The 19,452-nt window shown below is 37.1% G+C and overlaps 1 protein-coding gene and 1 long non-coding RNA gene across 2 annotated transcripts; one reads left to right on the top strand and one right to left on the bottom strand.

Annotated features, from left to right (window-relative positions):
- The first annotated feature begins 1,367 nt into the window (after positions 1–1,367).
- On the top strand, positions 1,368–19,129 carry pitpnab (phosphatidylinositol transfer protein, alpha b). The gene is made up of 12 exons (XM_007556082.2): positions 1,368–1,650; positions 7,595–7,625; positions 9,625–9,770; positions 11,032–11,123; positions 11,889–11,896; positions 12,199–12,273; positions 12,997–13,080; positions 13,173–13,250; positions 14,243–14,353; positions 14,633–14,755; positions 15,343–15,424; positions 15,559–19,129. Exons 1-11 carry the CDS (start codon positions 1,634–1,636, stop codon positions 15,388–15,390), a joined length of 813 nt encoding a protein of 270 aa, XP_007556144.1. The 5' UTR covers positions 1,368–1,633; the 3' UTR covers positions 15,391–15,424; positions 15,559–19,129.
- Positions 5,537–18,660, bottom strand: LOC107836744 (uncharacterized). The gene is made up of 2 exons (XR_001662689.1): positions 18,588–18,660; positions 5,537–5,654 (listed from the first exon to the last, which is right to left on the bottom strand). It is a non-coding gene; the product is annotated as an uncharacterized LOC107836744 (long non-coding RNA).
- Positions 19,130–19,452: the final 323 nt, after the last annotated feature.

Consider the following 19,452-nt stretch of genomic DNA (forward strand, 5'->3'; position numbering starts at 1 on the left):
GACAGTGTGGGACGACTAACACTGCTAATCATCCCAAATACCGCTGAAGAACCAATAGGATGGTTAGATCAAAGTATGTTTATTTGTCAGGATGACCAGCTAAAAGTTCAGACCGGAATCCATCTGAGAATTCGTGATAAGACTTAAAAAATGATTTAAACATTTGAGAATCATCACGTTAATTGCACTGTACACATATATGCTACTTTGTGTTTGTGTGTCACTTACAATTGTAATAACATAAACTGGTTTGTGGTTGTAAAATAAAATATATAAGCTGTTATTAATACTTTTTCAAGGCACTGTGTAACAAAAACCTCGCTTGTAGAATTATCTCATTGGACATGAGCTATAAAACCAAGATTATGTCGGCACAGGATAAACTGAAAGATGTATCTTTAAAACAAACTACAAGAGCCAGAAGCGGATATATGGTTGTTGTCAAATGGAGACATGAGCTATAAATACAGCTCCAGCTTGCTGTTACATAATTTTAAACTCACATAGCTTCCACATCCCGTGATATTCAGGAAGTGGGTCGAGATTAGGGACCTGGAATCCCTTGTACTGTACTACAGCCCCCCTGTGTTGGGAAACAAAGCACGGCCAAAGAATTATGGTTCGGTCTTTGTCTTTCATTTATAATTATTTTAGGATGTTTATTGGAGCTTTGCCTCAGTGACAAGGCTTACGTACCACCTATGCAAGGCAATAAAGGTGTCTGTAAAGCAGAAATGATGTCAGGATACACAGCGGTGGGAGATAATCCCATCAGAAGCGAGGACTTCGTTAAAAGGGCTTAGAGAGCGTCTGGTCCCTGCCAGCGGTGGTCCCCGTTTCATCCTTTGACGCTGAATCGCGCTTCTACGTCACCGCTGTCACGATGACGCAGTGAGCTGCACACTCTTAGTAAAAAAGGTAAGAGGAAAGCTCCTGTGACCACTGCGTGGACAGGGGTTATATTGATGTCTTGCATTTATGCTGTCATTTCTCAATAAAAAATGTGTTTTATTAACAAGTAGGCTATTTTTTTATTAAGAAATGGCTCAGAGCTAAGACAATTTAGTAATTCCAATTTACAGATCTTTTTATTCTCTTCTTCCTTTCTTTCTTTTTTCTTTCCTTGTTTAATTATTTGTTTCTTCTTTCTTTCTTTTTTTTTATTCCTCATGTATCTGTTTAGCAGTTTCATATTCAACCGGAAAAAAACAAACAAACACATTTTAAATAAATGTCCAAAGCTTTAATTTGTGCAGCCGTGTCATTTGTCACCTGTGGGCCGTGCGGGTGCACCGCAGATCATTCTCCGGGTGAACCATCGTTTTCAGTGTGCGTTCGTTTCCTCACGGAGCGCCCTTTTTTTTTTTTTTTTTTTCGGTGAACTGCGCGCCGCAGCAGCAGAGCAGCAGCAACGCCGCGCCGCGGCCCCGATCAGGAAGTGAATCTGAAGAAAATAAGCGACTGTGGAGGTAGAATGATATAGAGAGGGGGGGAGAGAGGTGGGAGAGAATCGAGCGGATAAATAAAGGCGACTATATAAACGGAGGGAGGAATCCGACCCTGTTTCTGGATCCGTTTGGGAGCGGCGCCTGTCTGGGATATAGCTCCACTGCACCGCTGAAATAACACAAAGATGCTCATAAAGGAATAGTAAGTAAAACAGCGTGTGCACGATGGAGTCTGTGCGTGCGTGTGCGTTTGCGTGACAGAGCGTTGATGCGGTTTCGCAGAGCTGCTGACATTGTGGCCAGCAGCCCGGGAGAGGAATTAGGAGAGCGCGTCCGGAGGGATGTCGACATCCAAAGGACTTTATGTCCACGATCAGATTCCTTCCATCACGCAGAGTCAACTGAGGGATAGAACAGTGTCGGCAGCTGATGCAACTGCAGCCGGTGCTTCCCTGTGCCCTTCACATCCTTCATCACAAGTTCTAGCTCTTAATTCTCTCTGTCAGTGTTGCTAAAATGACGGATGCTGGTGATGGGGCAGAAATGGCTGGCATAAGCCGCTCCGTGCCGTGCTCTGCCGCGCTGCGCCGTGCCCGCGCCGCTGTGGCCATGTTATTGATGCGCTCTGGTGAAGGTGAAACTAGCGATGGAGCATTCCGGCGTTTAGCTCTGGAGGAATGAAGAAGGTGTTGGATGGCCCGGGGTGGAGGGGATGCTTGGAGAGGATAAGGTGCGGGGTGGGCAGGTGTAGAGGAGGCGGCGTAAAGGGCAAATGGAGAGGTGTGTGTCAGATGTTGGGCCGAAGGGAAGCAGTGGCATATTAATCTGTGCCTGCTTAGAGGAAGAAGGATATTTTTAATTCATTGTTTTGCATTGTTTTAACACAATGTTACCCCTCCACCCCTCGCAAGGACTTTCTGTTCTTTATAGAAGAACGGATTGAGGCCTTTGCTCAGAATCAGAAGGGCAAGAAGGATGCAATGCTGGCAAAGTAGGATGTTACTGGAATTGAAATTAAAATACTCAGGTATTAATACTGAAGACATCCAAAATTATATTTATGTTTTCATTACAGCAAATTCTTTTTGCAACTGAAGAAAATGTCGCTCTGATAACCTTTATACATTATAAAGGACCTTCTTCTAAATATTGTATTTAAAACACTATATTTTTTCCCATTGCAACTTTGGCAAGGTCACAGCTACTTTCTGAACACCAAGCTACAAGAAAAAAAATCCACTTCCAACAGACTTACCATGCCTTGGAAAGTATTAAAGCTCTCTGAATCTTTTCACATTTTCTCCTTTCATAAGCAAAAAGTTTTTCATTCGGCTTTTTTGCGACATACCAAGACAAAGTTGTGCATAACTTTGATGGTTTAAGACTTTTTTCAATTTTTAGTCAATAAAGGCCGCAATCTTTTCTCATTCTTTTTTGAATTATTGGTTAAGGTCAGTCTGAATTTTTACACTGATTCTCGACTGTATTTATGTCTGGACTTTGACTGGGCCAATCTAACACGAATAAGCTTTTTTCTAAACCACTCCATTGTAGTTCTGACTGGATGCTTAAGGTCAGCGTGCTGCATGGATCACCACTTCAACTTCTAACAACGTTTCATCCAGTACTGCCCTGCAAATAGCTCCATTCGGGAAACAACTCTTTCCCGTTTCTCCTGAAAAGGCATTTCCACAGCATGAGGTTGCCACCACAAAGTGTCACAGTGGGAATGGTTTATTCAGGATGATAGTGTTCCGCCCCACACAGTTGTTTGTCTTCTTATGCATGAAGACAAACAAGTTTGACTTTGGCTTCACCTGACCAGATTAGCTTCTAACTCATATTTTTTGTGCTTTCTATGTGGCAAAGTTCAGAAGTCATTTGTTTTTCACAATGACCTCTTGTCAGTCTTCTATAATACTGAGTATTTTTGTGATGTATCACAAGTAGTTGTCCTGGCAACAGATTTTCCCACCTGAGCTGTGGATCTCTGGAGCTCCTTCCGAGTTACCATGGGCAAAATGTTCACTCTGCAACTGACTACACATGCACACCAATAATTTCATCATCATTCTACTTCATGTAATGTTTTGACTTATGCTCCCTCACAAAATCCAAAGTAAGTCCATTGACGTTTGTGGGGAAATCCGAGGAAGTTCGGTGGGTGTGAACACTGCTCCGTGCGTTGGAGACTAATCACCTACAATCGTTGTGTTGATTTCCTATCACATGTATTTAATCAATGAATGTCAGCAAAAAGCCGCAGATCAGAGTGGTGGCATGGCCAAAGATCTGAAGTGATTAGGGAGAGTCAGGCCCTCTGCAGTAAGCCTGGATATTAATTAAATTGGTTACGATTAAAGGCTAAAAGCTTCTACACGCTGTCAACACACAGGCAAGAGACTTGTGCATCCACTATAACAGGAAACCATCATGGATGCCAGGAGTCAAGTCTTACAGGTGCTTTGTGACCTAGTGATCCTTACCTGACACTGACCTAGATCTCCTTTTATTTCCTTATTTCCCAGTAGGTTTTGGTGCTGATACAATAATAAATAATTCTCTTTGCAATATGTGAAGCAATAAAGCGAATTATGTAGAAGCTGAAAGAGGGAAGAGGATGAAAAGAGAAAGAGAAATAAACTACAAGGACATATAAGATGAGCAATGTAGAAGGGGTGTTTGTTTCCTGAAGCCACAGAGAGACACATGATCCCTCAAGACCTTTGGACTAAGGAGACTTCCAAAGACAGGAAATAAAAATCTTCAGTTCCTGTTTTTCATTTTAGAATTAAATTCTGAGTTTTGAAACAGATACTTTGCAAAAAGTGTTATATGAGGTGCATCTTTTAAGAAAGAGCAATAAAATATTTTTGCAATGAACAGTTGTAAACTGCAGCAGCATATGGCCTACTATTCAGTGAGTGCCTTTGTTGGACCCAGATTACATTAAGTGGCAGGTGGGTGTAGGATTATGGGAATTTTGGCATACTTTACATGCTCACAGAACAAAATCAACAAAGCTGCATACTGTACGCGTGCATAGAGTAGTATGAGATGCAGACAGGTCAGAGAACAGAAGCAGAGCAGTGCGTTTTAACGGTGGAAGCATTGTGAATTGCAGGAACATCCTCGGATGAGGTGTCTGAATTTGGAAATACGCTCAATGCAAATTCTGTTATAAATGAATCCATGTTTCATTGCTGCTAGATGTAAATGTGTGGGCTACCATTCTAGACTAAGATCCCTCCCTTCAGCAGCCAAAGTGTGGTGGCTGCTGAAGTTAGTTACGTTTTCTAAACTGAACAGGAATTTATCTTAAAACTGTTTCAAAGAAGAACTTAATTCAGAGGGGTTTTTTTGTTTTGGTTATCCCTTGTGTTGCGTTATAGAGTTTTCGTACTTTGTCTTGATTGTCTATTTTTGTAATAGCAATTGACATTTCTCCTTGAGATCTATAATGAACAGATGCATTTTTCTTAACTCTGTTTGGTTTAAAATTTTGACTAGAAAAATATGAAAAAATTTACAGAGAAAAACTTCAACATTTTGTGTAAAACTGTACCAGATCACCTTTTTGCCACATAAAATTCCGTAACAATAAAATAAATAAAAAACAAATAAATAAAAAAATAAAATGAAGCCAAAATGTTCAGTGTCAGTTAATACTAAATATTAAGTCTTGGGTATTAAAATAACAACAAATGAAGGACTAAGTCCAGCAGTGGGATTTTTAAACAGCAAACTTGACACAGATTGAGGAAACTTGTAATTATTTCTTGTAGTTTGTTGGCACATAAGAGTTTATTTAACAAAACTCCAACCTTCTACTTAAATACTTTATTCAATAGACTCACTTGAAAGAAGTTGGGTGATAACCAGTAACACGTGTTACTGGTTATCAACTGGTTATCACCCAACTTCTTTCATCTTTTCCTACTAGGAAAAGATGAAAGAAAAAATAATTCATTGATGCCATGCACTGTGGGATTTATAGTTCTTATTCTATTTGTTCCCTGTAGTTCAGAGCTTCATGGACGGAGGCATAAATTTTACCCCCAAAACAAAAACGTGTACCTTCTCACAGACATTTTTTTTTTTTTAAATAAGTTCAGACCATGTAATGACCTGCCAGCTTGTCCAGGCTGTAATCAGCTTCTGTCATCAATGGCTGCAGAGATTTCCAATCCCACTGGGACCATGAACCTGCAGAAACATAAAATGGATGGACGGATTGTTTGACACAGTCTACTCTACTAACTACACATTGACAAACATAATTAAACTGTCATTATTTACATTTGCACAATTTTTTGCAAACTTAACATGCTGTCACACAGTTTTCTCTTTTGCCATAAACTAGCGCACCCTTAAAGTGTATTTTGTGAAACACCAAGTTTTGTCATGTCTGTGAAATATGTATATTATTTAAAGTCATTTAATGTCTTCCTATTAAAATCTTAATGGTAAACTAAATTAGTGATAAAAGAAAAAAGAATTATCGGAATATTGCAACAATATTCTATTTGTTGCAATAAACAATTTCAAAGCAGTATTGACAGCACAACATGCATAGAAAGGCAATGCTTGAGTATTTAGCATGTTAAGACCCATGTCTTCACACTATTAAATAGGGCTGTAGTGATACAATAATCTCACGATACGATATGATACACAATATTCTTCTCACGATACGATATATATTGCGCTATTCAGCAAACAATACAATTCAATACACTTTTGCGATTTTCTGAAAGATTTTAGAGGGACAGAGTGATTTTAGAGACATTTTGTGACTGCTATAGACTTGGATTGAATTAATTTAACTGAAAACTGATTAAAAGCACCAACTACACAATACCTGGCTCTGGTTGGACATGGACACAGACTTAAAGTCGACAGCTGGACAAAATTAATCAAAGAAGTGGTGAGAAAACATGCTTCTTTTAATTGAAACAGTACAAACTGTAGCTTACATGCATTTGTAAAGTAAATAAAGTGCACCAAGTACCCTGCTCTGAATAGTTTGATACCTTTTTTAACCTTGACACTTAACATCTGAAGGAATCACTCTAAGCCTGATGACCTAATCACTCTCCCGGCGAAGCAAGCAGTGAGTGAGCAAGGTGACAGTTGGATGTTACGATACTTATGGATGAATATTGATTTTTTTTTAGGGAAGAAAATATCGATATATATCACAAAATCAATATTATTACACAGCCCTACTATTAAAATGTAAAGCATATATTCAATGGTGTGACAGGGGTTTTAATGCTTCTCAAAGTAAAATTATCCTGCATAAGTCACCTGTTTTAGTGGCAGTTGAAACTTTGACCATTTCAGATTTGCAAATATATCTTCCTTCCTGTTCCTTCTCAAAGAAATTCTGCACCCAACAATGTACTTTGTTTGCAGGTGTGTTATTCATCATTTGTGCATAAAACTTAATTTTTGCATATATATTTCTTTGTGAGGACATTTAGCTAAGAGCCACATCATCATTTTGTGGGTGATCTGTAACATTTAGGATCATTTGTTAGCCAGCAGCCTTCTTCATGCTCTTGTAAACAAAGGCGGAACAGAGAATTACTGACAGTTTCAGGCGTATCGTAAAAAGCTAAAAAGAAAAGTAAGCAGCACATCGACAGCATTGTTATTGACTTCTGCTAAATGAGGCCTGAAACATAAGCGTGAATATTACCTATTCATAAATCTAATTGAAACATTAAAATGCCTGTAAGATTCAGCTTCTTTTACCCTCATGTTGCTTCAGCAAGGAACATTCTCATTGTCTTTTGCAAAGCAGTGATCTGATTCATTTATCAATGTATTGCTTTTATTCAGTTTGGTTCTAAGATAGAACTATTGATTCCTCAGTTTCTGAGTTTTGGTAATGTTTTAGGTCGATAACTGTCATAAATTAATTTGTAGAGAAACAACACTTTAGGATTCAACTTCATGTTTCTCACAAGGCTAAACTTGCAATCTAGGCCAATCTGGGTTGCTGGTTTGACTAAAGCAGCTCAGTATGTGACCACATGGATATATCTGTTTTGTTGTTTTGCTCTCTTGTATGGTATTTATGTTTAGGAGAACTAGAATTTCAGAGTCCTTGTTTGAATAACTTCTTTTTTTTCTTGTAGTCGAGTGATTCTTCCCATCTCTGTGGAAGAGGTAAGTGCAGTTTAACACTCTTCAATATCTGTGTGTGAGTCAGCTGACTCCATCCATCCATACATCCGTCTATCCATCGACCGATTCACTTCCACTTTTAGGCCATGAGCTTAAACACAGTAATAATTCTGGAAATTTGAGACTGGACAAGTGTTGGACTTGTTGACGTGCAAAATGTATAGGAACCCTGAAAGCTGTTCTTTTAAATAGGACTTTTCAAAACAAACAGCTTATTATCATCCACCATTATTATTTCTACTGTAGTTTCCCCCCTCTATTAAGGCCTTCATCGCAGATGAGTGATCTGAAACTACTTCCATGACATCACATGCTCACCCACCCATGTATGCTACTTTAAATTGAACACTTGATACACAGTATAAAAACAGTCATTTTAGGCAGGCAAAATATTCCAGTTTAATCTGAAAAACTGTGCTCATATACACTGTGGTCTCAAGCATGAGTGTGAATCACCAGTAAATGCTGCAGTGTGCCACATCACATCAACAACATGGGAACCTCTAAATCAGAGACCATTGATGCTGTCTTGTATTGTCATTAAATCTCATTCCTTGTAATCTTTGTCATTATATTGCTGAGTATTTTTATTATCATGTGAAACTTACTAGAAGTATGCCACTAGCGATAGAAAAGCTTCGCTAATGTCTGATTGGTCTTCTTAATATTGACTTTCATAATTTAGTCATGTCTGACACAAAATTTCAATTAAAATGCATCAGTCAGAAGAAGTAACTAATATAAAAATGTGCCAGAAACTAAATATTTAAGTCAGACTTTTTTTCCCAGTTATCAGAAAACAAAAACATTTTTGTTATCTGCAAAGAAGTATAAACAACCCACATAACCTTTAGCAAACACACATTTCAAGACTGTTTGTAAAATTGAATCAATCAAGATCTAATGAATGGTGTACCACTTACATTTTGCACACTTAAATGTGATCATATTTTTTACACACAACTGTATAAAGTCTTGCCTAACTAGGTCAGCAAGAACTGATCAACCTTTCAGATTCCAATTTTGTTTGTTCATTGCCTGTATATGTACATTAATAAAAAGTAAAAACTCAATATCAGGAGGGAGAGAGTTTAGTTGTGGGCTCATTTATCTCAGCAAATAACAGCATATAATGTTAATTTGAGATTAGTAGAGGAAGTGATCAGTCTGTCCTCCAGCAGACTAAGTCTCTTAGAATGAGTCAGGAGTGAAAAAGAGCCAGGGAGAAACATTTTTTATTTGTAAGTGACTTGGAAACTGTTGTATTCTGTTATTTGCAACCAAGTGGAAAATATTGCCAATTACCCAACCTCTTTATTCATTCTGCCATTAGTTCAATCTTTCAGTGTATGTCCACAGTTTGATTTAGTTTGAGAAAATTCAATAAAATTGCTCTGAAAAAAAAGAAAACAGATTTTATCCTTTGAGTTCGAATTGCCTGTGATTAAAGAGATGGGTGAAAAGTTATTTTAATTCCTTCAACCTCACACCTTCTAACTAAAAGTATATAATCTATTACCATTTTCATTTTTTTCCAGCATTGACTCAATTGTGCTTACATAGTTTGAACTTTGCTGTTCAAAATGCTAGAAAAATTAAAACAAACATCTTAACTGTGAAAACAATAGAGTAAATGAGCCTTTATTGAGTCACTCCATGCTTGCTCTGTTGTAATTGTGCCAAGGCTCACATTTGTTGAGGTTATATGATGGATTAGAGCTAATTAAGAAAAAAAGGAAACCATTGTTTTCTGTTTTAAAATCGCTTGAACCCGAAGCCTTAAGATGGAGAAGGAGGTAAAATGAGGAGAACGAGAAAGGAGTTTGTGATATTTGCAACAATAGATTAAATGATTCAGAGCTCCATTAAATAAAAATAAGAGAGAAAACAAGGTATTAATTTTAAATATAACCTGCGATTATAGACTTTTGTTTTACTCGATTTTCATTAACAGTCCAATCCATTGTTCTGTGTTTCTCAGTACCAGGTGGGCCAGCTGTACTCTGTAGCTGAAGCCAGTAAGAATGAGACGGGCGGAGGCGAAGGAGTAGAGGTGCTAAAAAATGAACCCTATGAGAAGGATGGAGAGAAGGGCCAGTACACACACAAAATTTACCATTTGCAGAGGTAAGCATTTTCACAAGAGGTGTTCCAGAAAATGTGTCTTGTAGAGAGTCCACATATCACATTCACACAGGATGAATTTATAATTTTCTGTCTTCAGTCCATTCTCTTTTTTTTATAGCCACTCAGACCTTTTCCACATCTTTCAGTCACCAGGAACTCAATACTTTAGCTACACTATTTGAACCAGATAGTGTAGCAGTTTGGTCTTTATTTGACTCTAATGAAAAGTTTTTAAATATACTATGGTTAATAATATTGTTCCAGTTATTCAGATTACAGTACTACTGCCTATTATTAGTGTGTCAATGGTGGAGATATTAAAATTCTGATGACACAAACCAAAAGTATGTTAAATAAATAACAAAGCCAAACATTAAACACTTTGATTGTTGCGTGTCCATAGATCAGTTTTGTATGATTGACCTTTTTGCAGTGACTCTTTTTTTTCTATTAATGATGGTGCAATTACACATTAACATAGTGCAATTGATACCATTGTACTAGTAATGCCATATAATAGTAGTCATGTCTCTATAACGCGTTTGCATTTTGTTTAGTTTGTACCTGAAATTCCAATCCAGTGGACTAGAACAAAGTAGTGCACAAAAGTGAGAGTTTTTAATCTTCCTTATTGTAACTAATTTGAAAGATTTTGAATGTTATTTTATTCAGCGATAGAATCGCCATTCACATGTAGAAATGCTTTTTACCCCCAATTGTTGGGTAGAAATTAACTGAGGCTGAAACAGATTAAATAGAGACCACAGATACACTTTCAATTTTTGCTGTTGATTCTCAATTGGACCTAGGTCTGGACTTTGACTGGGCCATTCTAAGACCCGGATATGTTTCAATCTAAATAATCTGATTAAAGTTCTGGTTTTATGTCGTCTTGTTGAAGGATTAACCTTTGCCCCAGTTTCAAGTCTAAAAGGTTTTCACCCTATCTTTACCCGTACTTAGCTCCATCCATGTTCCTGTCACTCTGTCCAGGTCAGTTGTCCTGGCTCAAAAAATGCCTTCCCACATCATGTTTAGGTCTAATTCTTCCATGTTTTCAGTGTCCCCTACATGGATTGTGGCCATTTAAACTTCTTTCAACAATGGCTATCTTCTTGCTACTTTCTCATCCCCAAATTGGTGATTTATGTTTGCTGGATGTCCAAAATTCTACCACCTTGGTATATCAAGGACAACAAAAGTCTTGCAGCTGGAATTATAGCAGTTAAACTCATGTTGTTTGTTTTCTATTTTCTTGTAGTAAAGTGCCATCATTCGTCAGAATGTTGGCTCCATCTTCAGCTCTGAACATCCATGAGAAAGCCTGGAATGCATACCCTTATTGTCGTACAGGTATGTATAATTACACACTGTGGATGGGCACACACAACTATTTACAGACTAACATACTTTAGAGCTCTGCAAAACCCTGATTGGGTTTTTTTCTAGTAAGTACAGTCATTTCGTCTAGACTTGATTGAAGATTTGAGCCTAATTTTTTTTAATTATGATCTACTTTTGGACCAGACCCTGGACGTTCCAAATCCCTTCTGGGAATAAGTTGTGAACAAGTTCCTGCAATGGAGCTAACCTCCCGGCTAAATTACTAATGCTAACAGTTTTGTTTACATGCCCAGTGCACATTTCGGTGTGACGTCTTTGTCAGCTAAAGGAAACAATGCAGATTTCTTTGTTGTTGTCTTCAAAAAGATGTATTTATGAACGTTTTAAATGGCTTCAGGTAAAAAAGTGCTATCATGCTCTAGATTCTTCTCTTCCTCTCTTCTTTCCTTGTGCCTTTGGGTCTCTGTCACTTTCAAGGAGTAGTTGAATAATTTACTACATGTCCTGTGAGAAGAGCCGCGCAATCACTTGAGCCGTTCAGGCAAAGATCCCGCCACCCGTACACACTGCCAGCTGCCAGACGGCCATCTGTCACACAAACACATTTAAAGGCACAAACCAACTCTGCATCTCAAACACTGCTCTCGTATCATTTTGAGATTGCCAGCTTGTGCAAATGCTAATAGCTTTCTCAGATATTGTTTGCTGTCGTTAATTGTGTCTTTCTCTGTGTGTTTGGGGCTGCACCCTCTCTCCCCCCACCTGGCTCTGCAGTCATCACTGTGAGTATTTCCTTTGCTTGTGTTTGCTTTGAAGAATTCAGAAATCAACACATGCGACACACTAAGCTATGGTGCACAAGGAGAAGGTGCCTAACCTGAAAGCCGAGAAAGAAATGTGATCTTTTTAGTGAGACTGTAACAGGGATAGCAATACACTGTGACTGTGTTTGTGTAGCTGGGTGTTAGTGAACGACAGCAAGATACCGATCCCTGTCAGCTGAACCTTTTATAGATTTTTACAAGGGATTCTTTCAAAGTGCTTTACTCCCTTCATTCTGGATTGTCTGTGTTTTTGTTTGCAGAATGAGTATATGAAAGATAACTTCCTGATCAAGATTGAGACGTGGCACAAACCTGACATGGGACGCCAGGAAAATGTTAGTGAATAAGATCATAAGCTATGGGAGTGTATTTTCATGTCTGAACAAAATTATGAATTCAGGTATGAAAGAGAGAACTTTAATAAATTGTCAACACAAATCACGTTTCGTCACACTACATAAAAGCCTGTTTAAATGGGATGTTTTTATGATAGAGCCACACAAAGTGCATAATTGTATAGTGGAAGAAATATGATACATGTTTTTCAAAATGTCTTAGTTTTTGTTATTTAATAAAATCAAATACTGTTAAGTGTGGAGTTACATCGGCTTGCATTGTGTACAACTATTTTCACAGAAATAAGAGCTACAGATCTTTCTGGAGTATGTTTAGCAATGTGTTTTTTTTTTGTTTGACAGTTCTTCACAGGGTAATATTATATCATGCATGTTACAATTGTTAGATTTTTATTAATAACAAAAATTCGAAGCCATTTATCACTTTCCTCCTACACCACATCTATTTATTTTATGCTGGTCTATTACTTACAATCATAAGGACCATGAAGTTTATTATTTTAAAATGTTGATCACAAACATGATTTTTATCAACTCTTTCATTTCTGTGTCATTTTACATGGTAAACATTTATTGAATTGTATTTTTTCTTGAGCTTAGGCTTATAACTATGACATTAGGAACACGTTGCATAAAAATTCTGCATGTAATTTAAATTTGTAGACAATTTTTTTCTGATTTTGCCCTGTGGTTGTGTTTTAGGTACATGGTTTGGATGCAGAAACCTGGAAAAAGGTGGATGTAGTCTATATTGATATTGCAGACAGAAGCCAGGTGGAGCCAAAGGTAAATCAGTCAGCCCATTTTTACTGCCGGAATGATGAATACAGCTGTTGTTTGTATTGTTACATGCCCCACATACATCTTGTCTGTATCAGGACTACAAACCAGAGGAGGATCCCTGCAAGTTCAAGTCAGCAAAGACAGGACGAGGTCCTCTAGGACCAGACTGGAAGGTAAACAATACCAACATTTTCATCTTAACAATAAATGTTACATTTTGTATTATGAATTACCTCCTGTTAATACATTATAAATTCCAGTGTCAAGAAATAGATTCATAGAGGTTTCATTACAGGGTTTTGGAATGTTTTTTTTGTTGTTACTCTCTGCGGTGGCTTTTCTAGCATTTGGTTTTCACATGTTGTGAAACAGCTGAAGGTTAATTGTGCACAAAGCCCGTGTAAATCTTTCAAGGTGGAAAGGTACTTTCATGTTTTTGTCAACTTTTTGTTCTAAAAGATATTAGCAACTTAACCTAAAAAGATACATTTTCCTATGTTTCGTGTACTGTTCCTTAATACTTTAATTTGGTGTTGGACCATGTCTCATTGTTAGCGTCCATAAAACACACATGCGACCTCGTCTCTGTTAATTTGCCAAATGAAAAAATATCTCCCTCCCACTGGCATGTGTTGTCCGGCAGCTATGACGTCTAGTGAGCGTTCTCTAAGCTAACATTTTGTCCTGAGGGGATCAGACACAAGAAGAAGACACAAATTTCTGTAATAGTTACCACCTGCACCTTTAATTTCCAACTTCCCAAAGCATAATTTCAGCTTTGAATGTCCTTGTCGTATTTCTGTCTTGGAACATAGAAAACATGACTTCCATGTATAAATAAAATGCACCAATTGCTCCCAAAAGCTGCATAAAATTGTTACTCTGACTCTTCTGACTCTTTCTCGTCAACTTGGGAACAGTATGAGAACATGTTTTTGTGCTTTTGAAACAATAACCTTTAAAGCCTTTTTGTACCCTAATGCAGAAACAGCCCATAATCAGCCCCTCAACCGAAATAGCTGTGGTAATTATATTAGGCTTTGTTTCATTTCTGTTACAGATCTATAAGCAGTTGGTTAAAGCATTAAATCTGAGTCCAAAAGTGTATCAGTAGGTCTCCGTTGCCTATGACAACCCTAATGCTAGTGTTTCTGTTTACATGCAGAAGGAGCTTCCTAACAAGAAAGACTGCCCACACATGTGTGCCTACAAACTGGTCACTGTCAAATTCAAGTGGTGGGGTCTGCAGAATAAAGTGGAGAACTTTATCCAAAAGGTTTGTTGACTGTTGTTGTTTGTTCTTGCATTGTTATGCTTTTCAACTTTTGTACAAGATAGTGGTCGAGTCAAGGAATAAAATACATTTCTTACTGAATTTCCAGATCTTATTTTTGTTTAATGTGCTAAGAATAGCTGGCAGTACAGCAGCTTGAAGTGTGGTAATAAAGCATAAATAATTAAGATAATGCTATTAATATCCATTCATAAGGAAATAAGCATCTATTATCCTTGGGCCACAATAAGCTATTTGATTTTTTCCGTTGTTGTCTTACAGCAAGAGAAGCGCTTGTTCACAAATTTCCACCGCCAACTGTTTTGCTGGATTGATAAGTGGATTGAACTGAACATGGACGATATTCGTCGCATGGAGGAGGAGACTCGTAGGGAGCTAGATGAAGTAAGCCAAAAGAAATACCACACACTCCCAAATCTCTTACACTTATATAAAACTTGTTCCTTATAACCCAGGATGTTAAATTATCTTCAGTTAAAACCCACTGGACTGACATTTCAGATGCAGGATGACCTGAGAATTTGGGGCCAGGTTCTGATTATCAGTTTTTTAAGTTCCAATCTGCTAATGGCGATTTTTGTAAATTCATATTTCACAAAGACGTAGTTAAAAAGATTGTTCTACTCTACTTTAAATATTACAACTTCTTAGATTTAAAGCACAACATTTTTCAAAAGGTCTTAACTTTATTAAAATTAAGTTTCTAAGAAACCCTGAGAGCAAAGGAGCCTTCCTGTTATCTGCTGAGGTTTCTCTCTATTCAAAGGTAGCAGCTTCCTCTAAAAATTTCTCACACTTTTTGGTGCTTCACCTCACTTCATTTTTAAACACCTTTACAATAGCACTTATGATACAACCCCATTGCAGCTGAACACAGGTTGTGATTAGTCTGACATCTATCATCCAATACCCTTCATTCAATGATTTCTCAGTGTATCTCTAATGAGGATGTTGTTGTATATTCTTGTCAGATGAGAGTCAAAGATCCTGTGAAAGGAATGGTGGCTCTAGAGGACTGAGACTTTGTTGGACATAAATGCTGCCGCTCATCAGGTAAACCAGAGTTGCAATGGAAACAGATGTGTAGTTATGTCTGTCAGCATATCTACACGTTAGCTTTGTTTCTTCATGGTTCAAACTTTGCTTTTGTTTTTTTCTCTCTCACTCATGTCTCCCTTTCCCACCAGATTAGACCTGAAACCAGCGGATTCACTCCTCCTTTTGTCTCAACTGATACGTCTGACTGGACGGCCCAAATCCTACTTTCCGCAGTACATTTTGGTCTTCTCGGACCTGGACCCAGTGCACTCCCACAACATCGTCTGTCCTTCCTTGAGTCCTTCTTGTCTTATTTTGTTTCGTTGTTTTTACTCATTTGCTGTTTCCATCTAGCTTAAACTTTTTAAAGCCTCCAGTAGCACCGTTACTGATATTGTGAGTTACTCCGATCTTTTTCTCTCAATTTTTGTTCTAAACTGCAGAGAACAGTGAGGACACTGTTGTTCATTTCTACAACTAAGGACATATTTTAGACAAAATGTCACAGTGGCGCATCAGTAGAGTGTAATGCAGTCTGCTGTGTCCTTCTAACCAGCCAGTAAGGTTTTATCCCCAGTACCTGCCTTCCGACTTCAAGGCGTTTGTCAGTTTTTCTGCTGCTTTGTCAGTTTGTGTGTCTGTGTGTGTACATGCTTCTGTTGTGTGCCGGTGTGTGTTGATAGGTCATCAAAGTTTCCAGCCAGGTTTTTCTTCAAACATTGTTTCAAGAGCTCTGGATGAACATGCAGTAATATGAAGATTATGTCTAACTCTATGAATATTTAGATAGAAATAGTCTAAAAAGATGCACACAAAATATTAATCACAGTTGCTACAGTAAATGAAAACAGCCATAAATGATTTGAGGACTGTCGTTTTTGGGTTTTTTTTTTTCTTGACTTGTCATTTCCAGTGGATAAATGGTCTTATCCAGCAAAAGCAATAACTATCATGATGTGTTGGTCTCCTTTTTTATCGTCACAAATCTGTTTTAGTCCTTAGTTTGTTTCTGTTGTGAGGTCAGTTTTAGGAAAGCAGAGCCTGAACTGAATGTCATTAGCTTAACAGAAGTGCTGGTTTTAAGTGTCAGTCTTTCCATAGAGTGTTATCTTGTTATTTATTTCACTGTTCTTACTCATTTTCTCTGGTATTGTGCTTAGGACGGAATGAGTAACGATAAGTGATGTGACAGTTTGCAGAGAGCTGATGAACGACTGGGTGAAGAAGTGAGGAACAGCTGACTCGACATTATTGTTCTCTGTTTTTATCGTCTCTTTTGTCCTATGTTATTGTTCTTTTTCTTATTTTATAGATTTCATACACTTTTATTATTCCGTGTACTTTAACTGGAGAGTGTGCAAGAGAGCACATATAGGAGCCAATCAATTACATTGATGCTTAGATTGATTATATTTGGATCGCTACAAAAAACTGCCACAAAATTAAAAAATAAAAATCCATGCGTATTTTATTGTTGTTGCTATAGCAGATATTTGATTCAATAAACTTACGTAATGGTATAGATTTTAATCAATTTCAATCTTTTTGGAGACAATAAATACAAAATTATATTTATTTTTGGAACTTTAGGTCCAACAATTTCAAAGGCTTAATTCTGGACACATATGTGGAGTCTATATAAATATTTATTTGCAATAATAAAAGATTCAGTGGAAGGGCTTCCCATTGGCCTTCATTAGACATAAACCACATGAAGTACAGTCATAGTTTTATTATATAAAAAAAAAAAACAGGTTTAATTTGACATTTTACAAAGTTCTACTGATCCCTCTGTTGTTAGAAATTGTGCTTACGGGAATGCTTGTTTGGAGCAAGGATGAGTCATCATCACATCATCACTGATTTAATTTTAATCCTAAATTAGGTTTAGGCCAGTTTATTAGGTCTAGACAAATTCAGTCATTTCTTAGTTTTGTTGTGTTTCACAGTAAACCCTGAAACTGAACTGATCATTTAAATAATTTAACAAACAATATGAGATAAAATCATTAGACAGAGCAACTATTATTATCTATTATTTTTAGAATCTTCTTTCATTATGTTAGAAGTTGTTTTTTTTTCACAGCAGTATAATTCAATAGGCCTACCAGGGATCAAAAGTGACACAATCCAATGAACTAATAAGTTGATGAATAATTATCTATATCAGTTAGACTTTAAATAAAATGTTAATAAATATATTCAATATATATACATATGTTATTTTGTTTTGTATTTATATAATTATTTATTAAACAAATGTATTTTAAAAAACTAGTGAAAATCAACAGTTATATGTTGAATAAATCATGTACTCACAAGTCACACAGCTCAATTACAGACCAATCATCTGTAAGTGCCATCTGCAGGGCAGTTAGCCCCGCCCACTTACCTTCTTGATGACATGCAATATGGGATTAAATACTGACACATTCAAGCATCCATTTAACATATTGAATGGACAACTTAAGTAATTATTTCCAAATTTAACAACATATTTGATTATTTGTTTAGCTTATTTTCAATAAAGTATTTTGTGTTAAATTAATGGATTTTATTTCATTTAAATCACATGTACATATGTTTGTTTAACATCTCTTTTATGCATTGACTTGTGGCACTTTTGGCCCTCAACAGCCAAATTGCTTCCCACTGTCTTTTACCTCCTCTGAAGAGAACATGGATGTCCCACCCCTCCACGTCTGTGTCCATCATCCCTCTCTGTTTGGGTTTGTCAACTGGGTCATGGAGATTTGTGGATGTACTGTGTGTACTGACTTTGTAAATAGTAAATAAATTAATGTAGATGAACACATATATATAGATGAGACTGTCCTGCCAAGTGTGCACAACACCCTCTCAGACACTCCTGATCCATTATTCAAAAACCTCACAGACTCCTACAGAAACATTTGAGTGTGAAAATGTAGAGTTATAATAGCTAAAATTTAGGGCAGGTAAGAAATTGTGAAGAACACTATGAAATGTATTTATTTAGGAAAACAAATTTTACATATAAAAAAAAATTAGCAGCAGCTAGGAGCTGAGCTTTGCCATTTGTATTCGGAGAACATTTGAAGTGAAGCAAGCACCCCGTTCACTGTACCCTCAGAGGGGACGTCCTCTCACTGGCAGGACAGTGTATAAATATATATTTTTGTTCTGAATGTTGTAGTACCTCTGTTGTCAGTCTCTGGATTACACTCTCTTCTCTCACTGAAAAGGTAGATGTTACTGTAGCTTGGGTCAGTGCATTCATCCACATCATGGCAAAGTCATCGAAGTGGATCCCCGATGCATGTCGGATTGTAGCGCTCCCGTCGTTAGACGTGAAGGGTGATTATCCTACATGGCCTTCAATGGAAGCACAGAAGAACCCTGATAAGGAATGTGGTTTCCAAGCAGATGCTGAGAGAAGGGTGATTTTAAGAGCTCAAAGACACAAAAGTTATGAGAGAACATATTTTAACAGAGACAATCTAATATATCTCTTTTTAGATTCCTTGATTTTTAATTGGAGTATGAAGAAACCAAATGATTCCATAATCTTGAACTGTTTTTAAATCTCTCTGTCTCTCTTTTTCTCTCACTCCTGTTACCTTGTCTCCTATTTTTTTTTCTTTTATTGTGAATTTGTGCCTTTTTGTCATCTTATTCTCTAATAACACTACTGTACATCAGAGACATAACGAAATGAATAAAGACTCAAAGTGACTATACAAATTTAGAGCATGATGTGGATTACTTTGTCCTGAAGCATTGTTAGAGTTTCTGTGGTGTCAGACTCATAACAAAATCAATGTATTGTAATAAACCCCATGGGTTACGAACGGAAAGTTCTTTACAGTATTCACATTGTCAAATGTTATGTTGAAAGACCTAAAAGTGAAATAACTATTCAATAAGGTCATGGGAAACAAGTGAGGTAGATCAATCTAAGATTTGTGTTTGCAATGTGACAAAATGTAAAAACGGTTCAAGGGACATGAATACTTTTGTAGGCCAGACTGAAGTTGACATTACAATTATTACCTAACTCAGTC

This window comes from Poecilia formosa, unplaced genomic scaffold, assembly GCF_000485575.1.
Source record: "Poecilia formosa unplaced genomic scaffold, Poecilia_formosa-5.1.2 Scaffold3, whole genome shotgun sequence".
NCBI classification, from domain to species: Eukaryota; Metazoa; Chordata; class Actinopteri; order Cyprinodontiformes; family Poeciliidae; genus Poecilia; species Poecilia formosa.

Bases quoted from the DNA above. Each gene is read 5' to 3' on its own strand.
- pitpnab (XM_007556082.2), top strand. The intron at 13,081-13,172 runs GTAAATCAGTCA...TGTCTGTATCAG, and splicing joins GAAGCCAGGTGGAGCCAAAG to GACTACAAACCAGAGGAGGA. The intron at 13,251-14,242 runs GTAAACAATACC...GTTTACATGCAG, and splicing joins CTCTAGGACCAGACTGGAAG to AAGGAGCTTCCTAACAAGAA.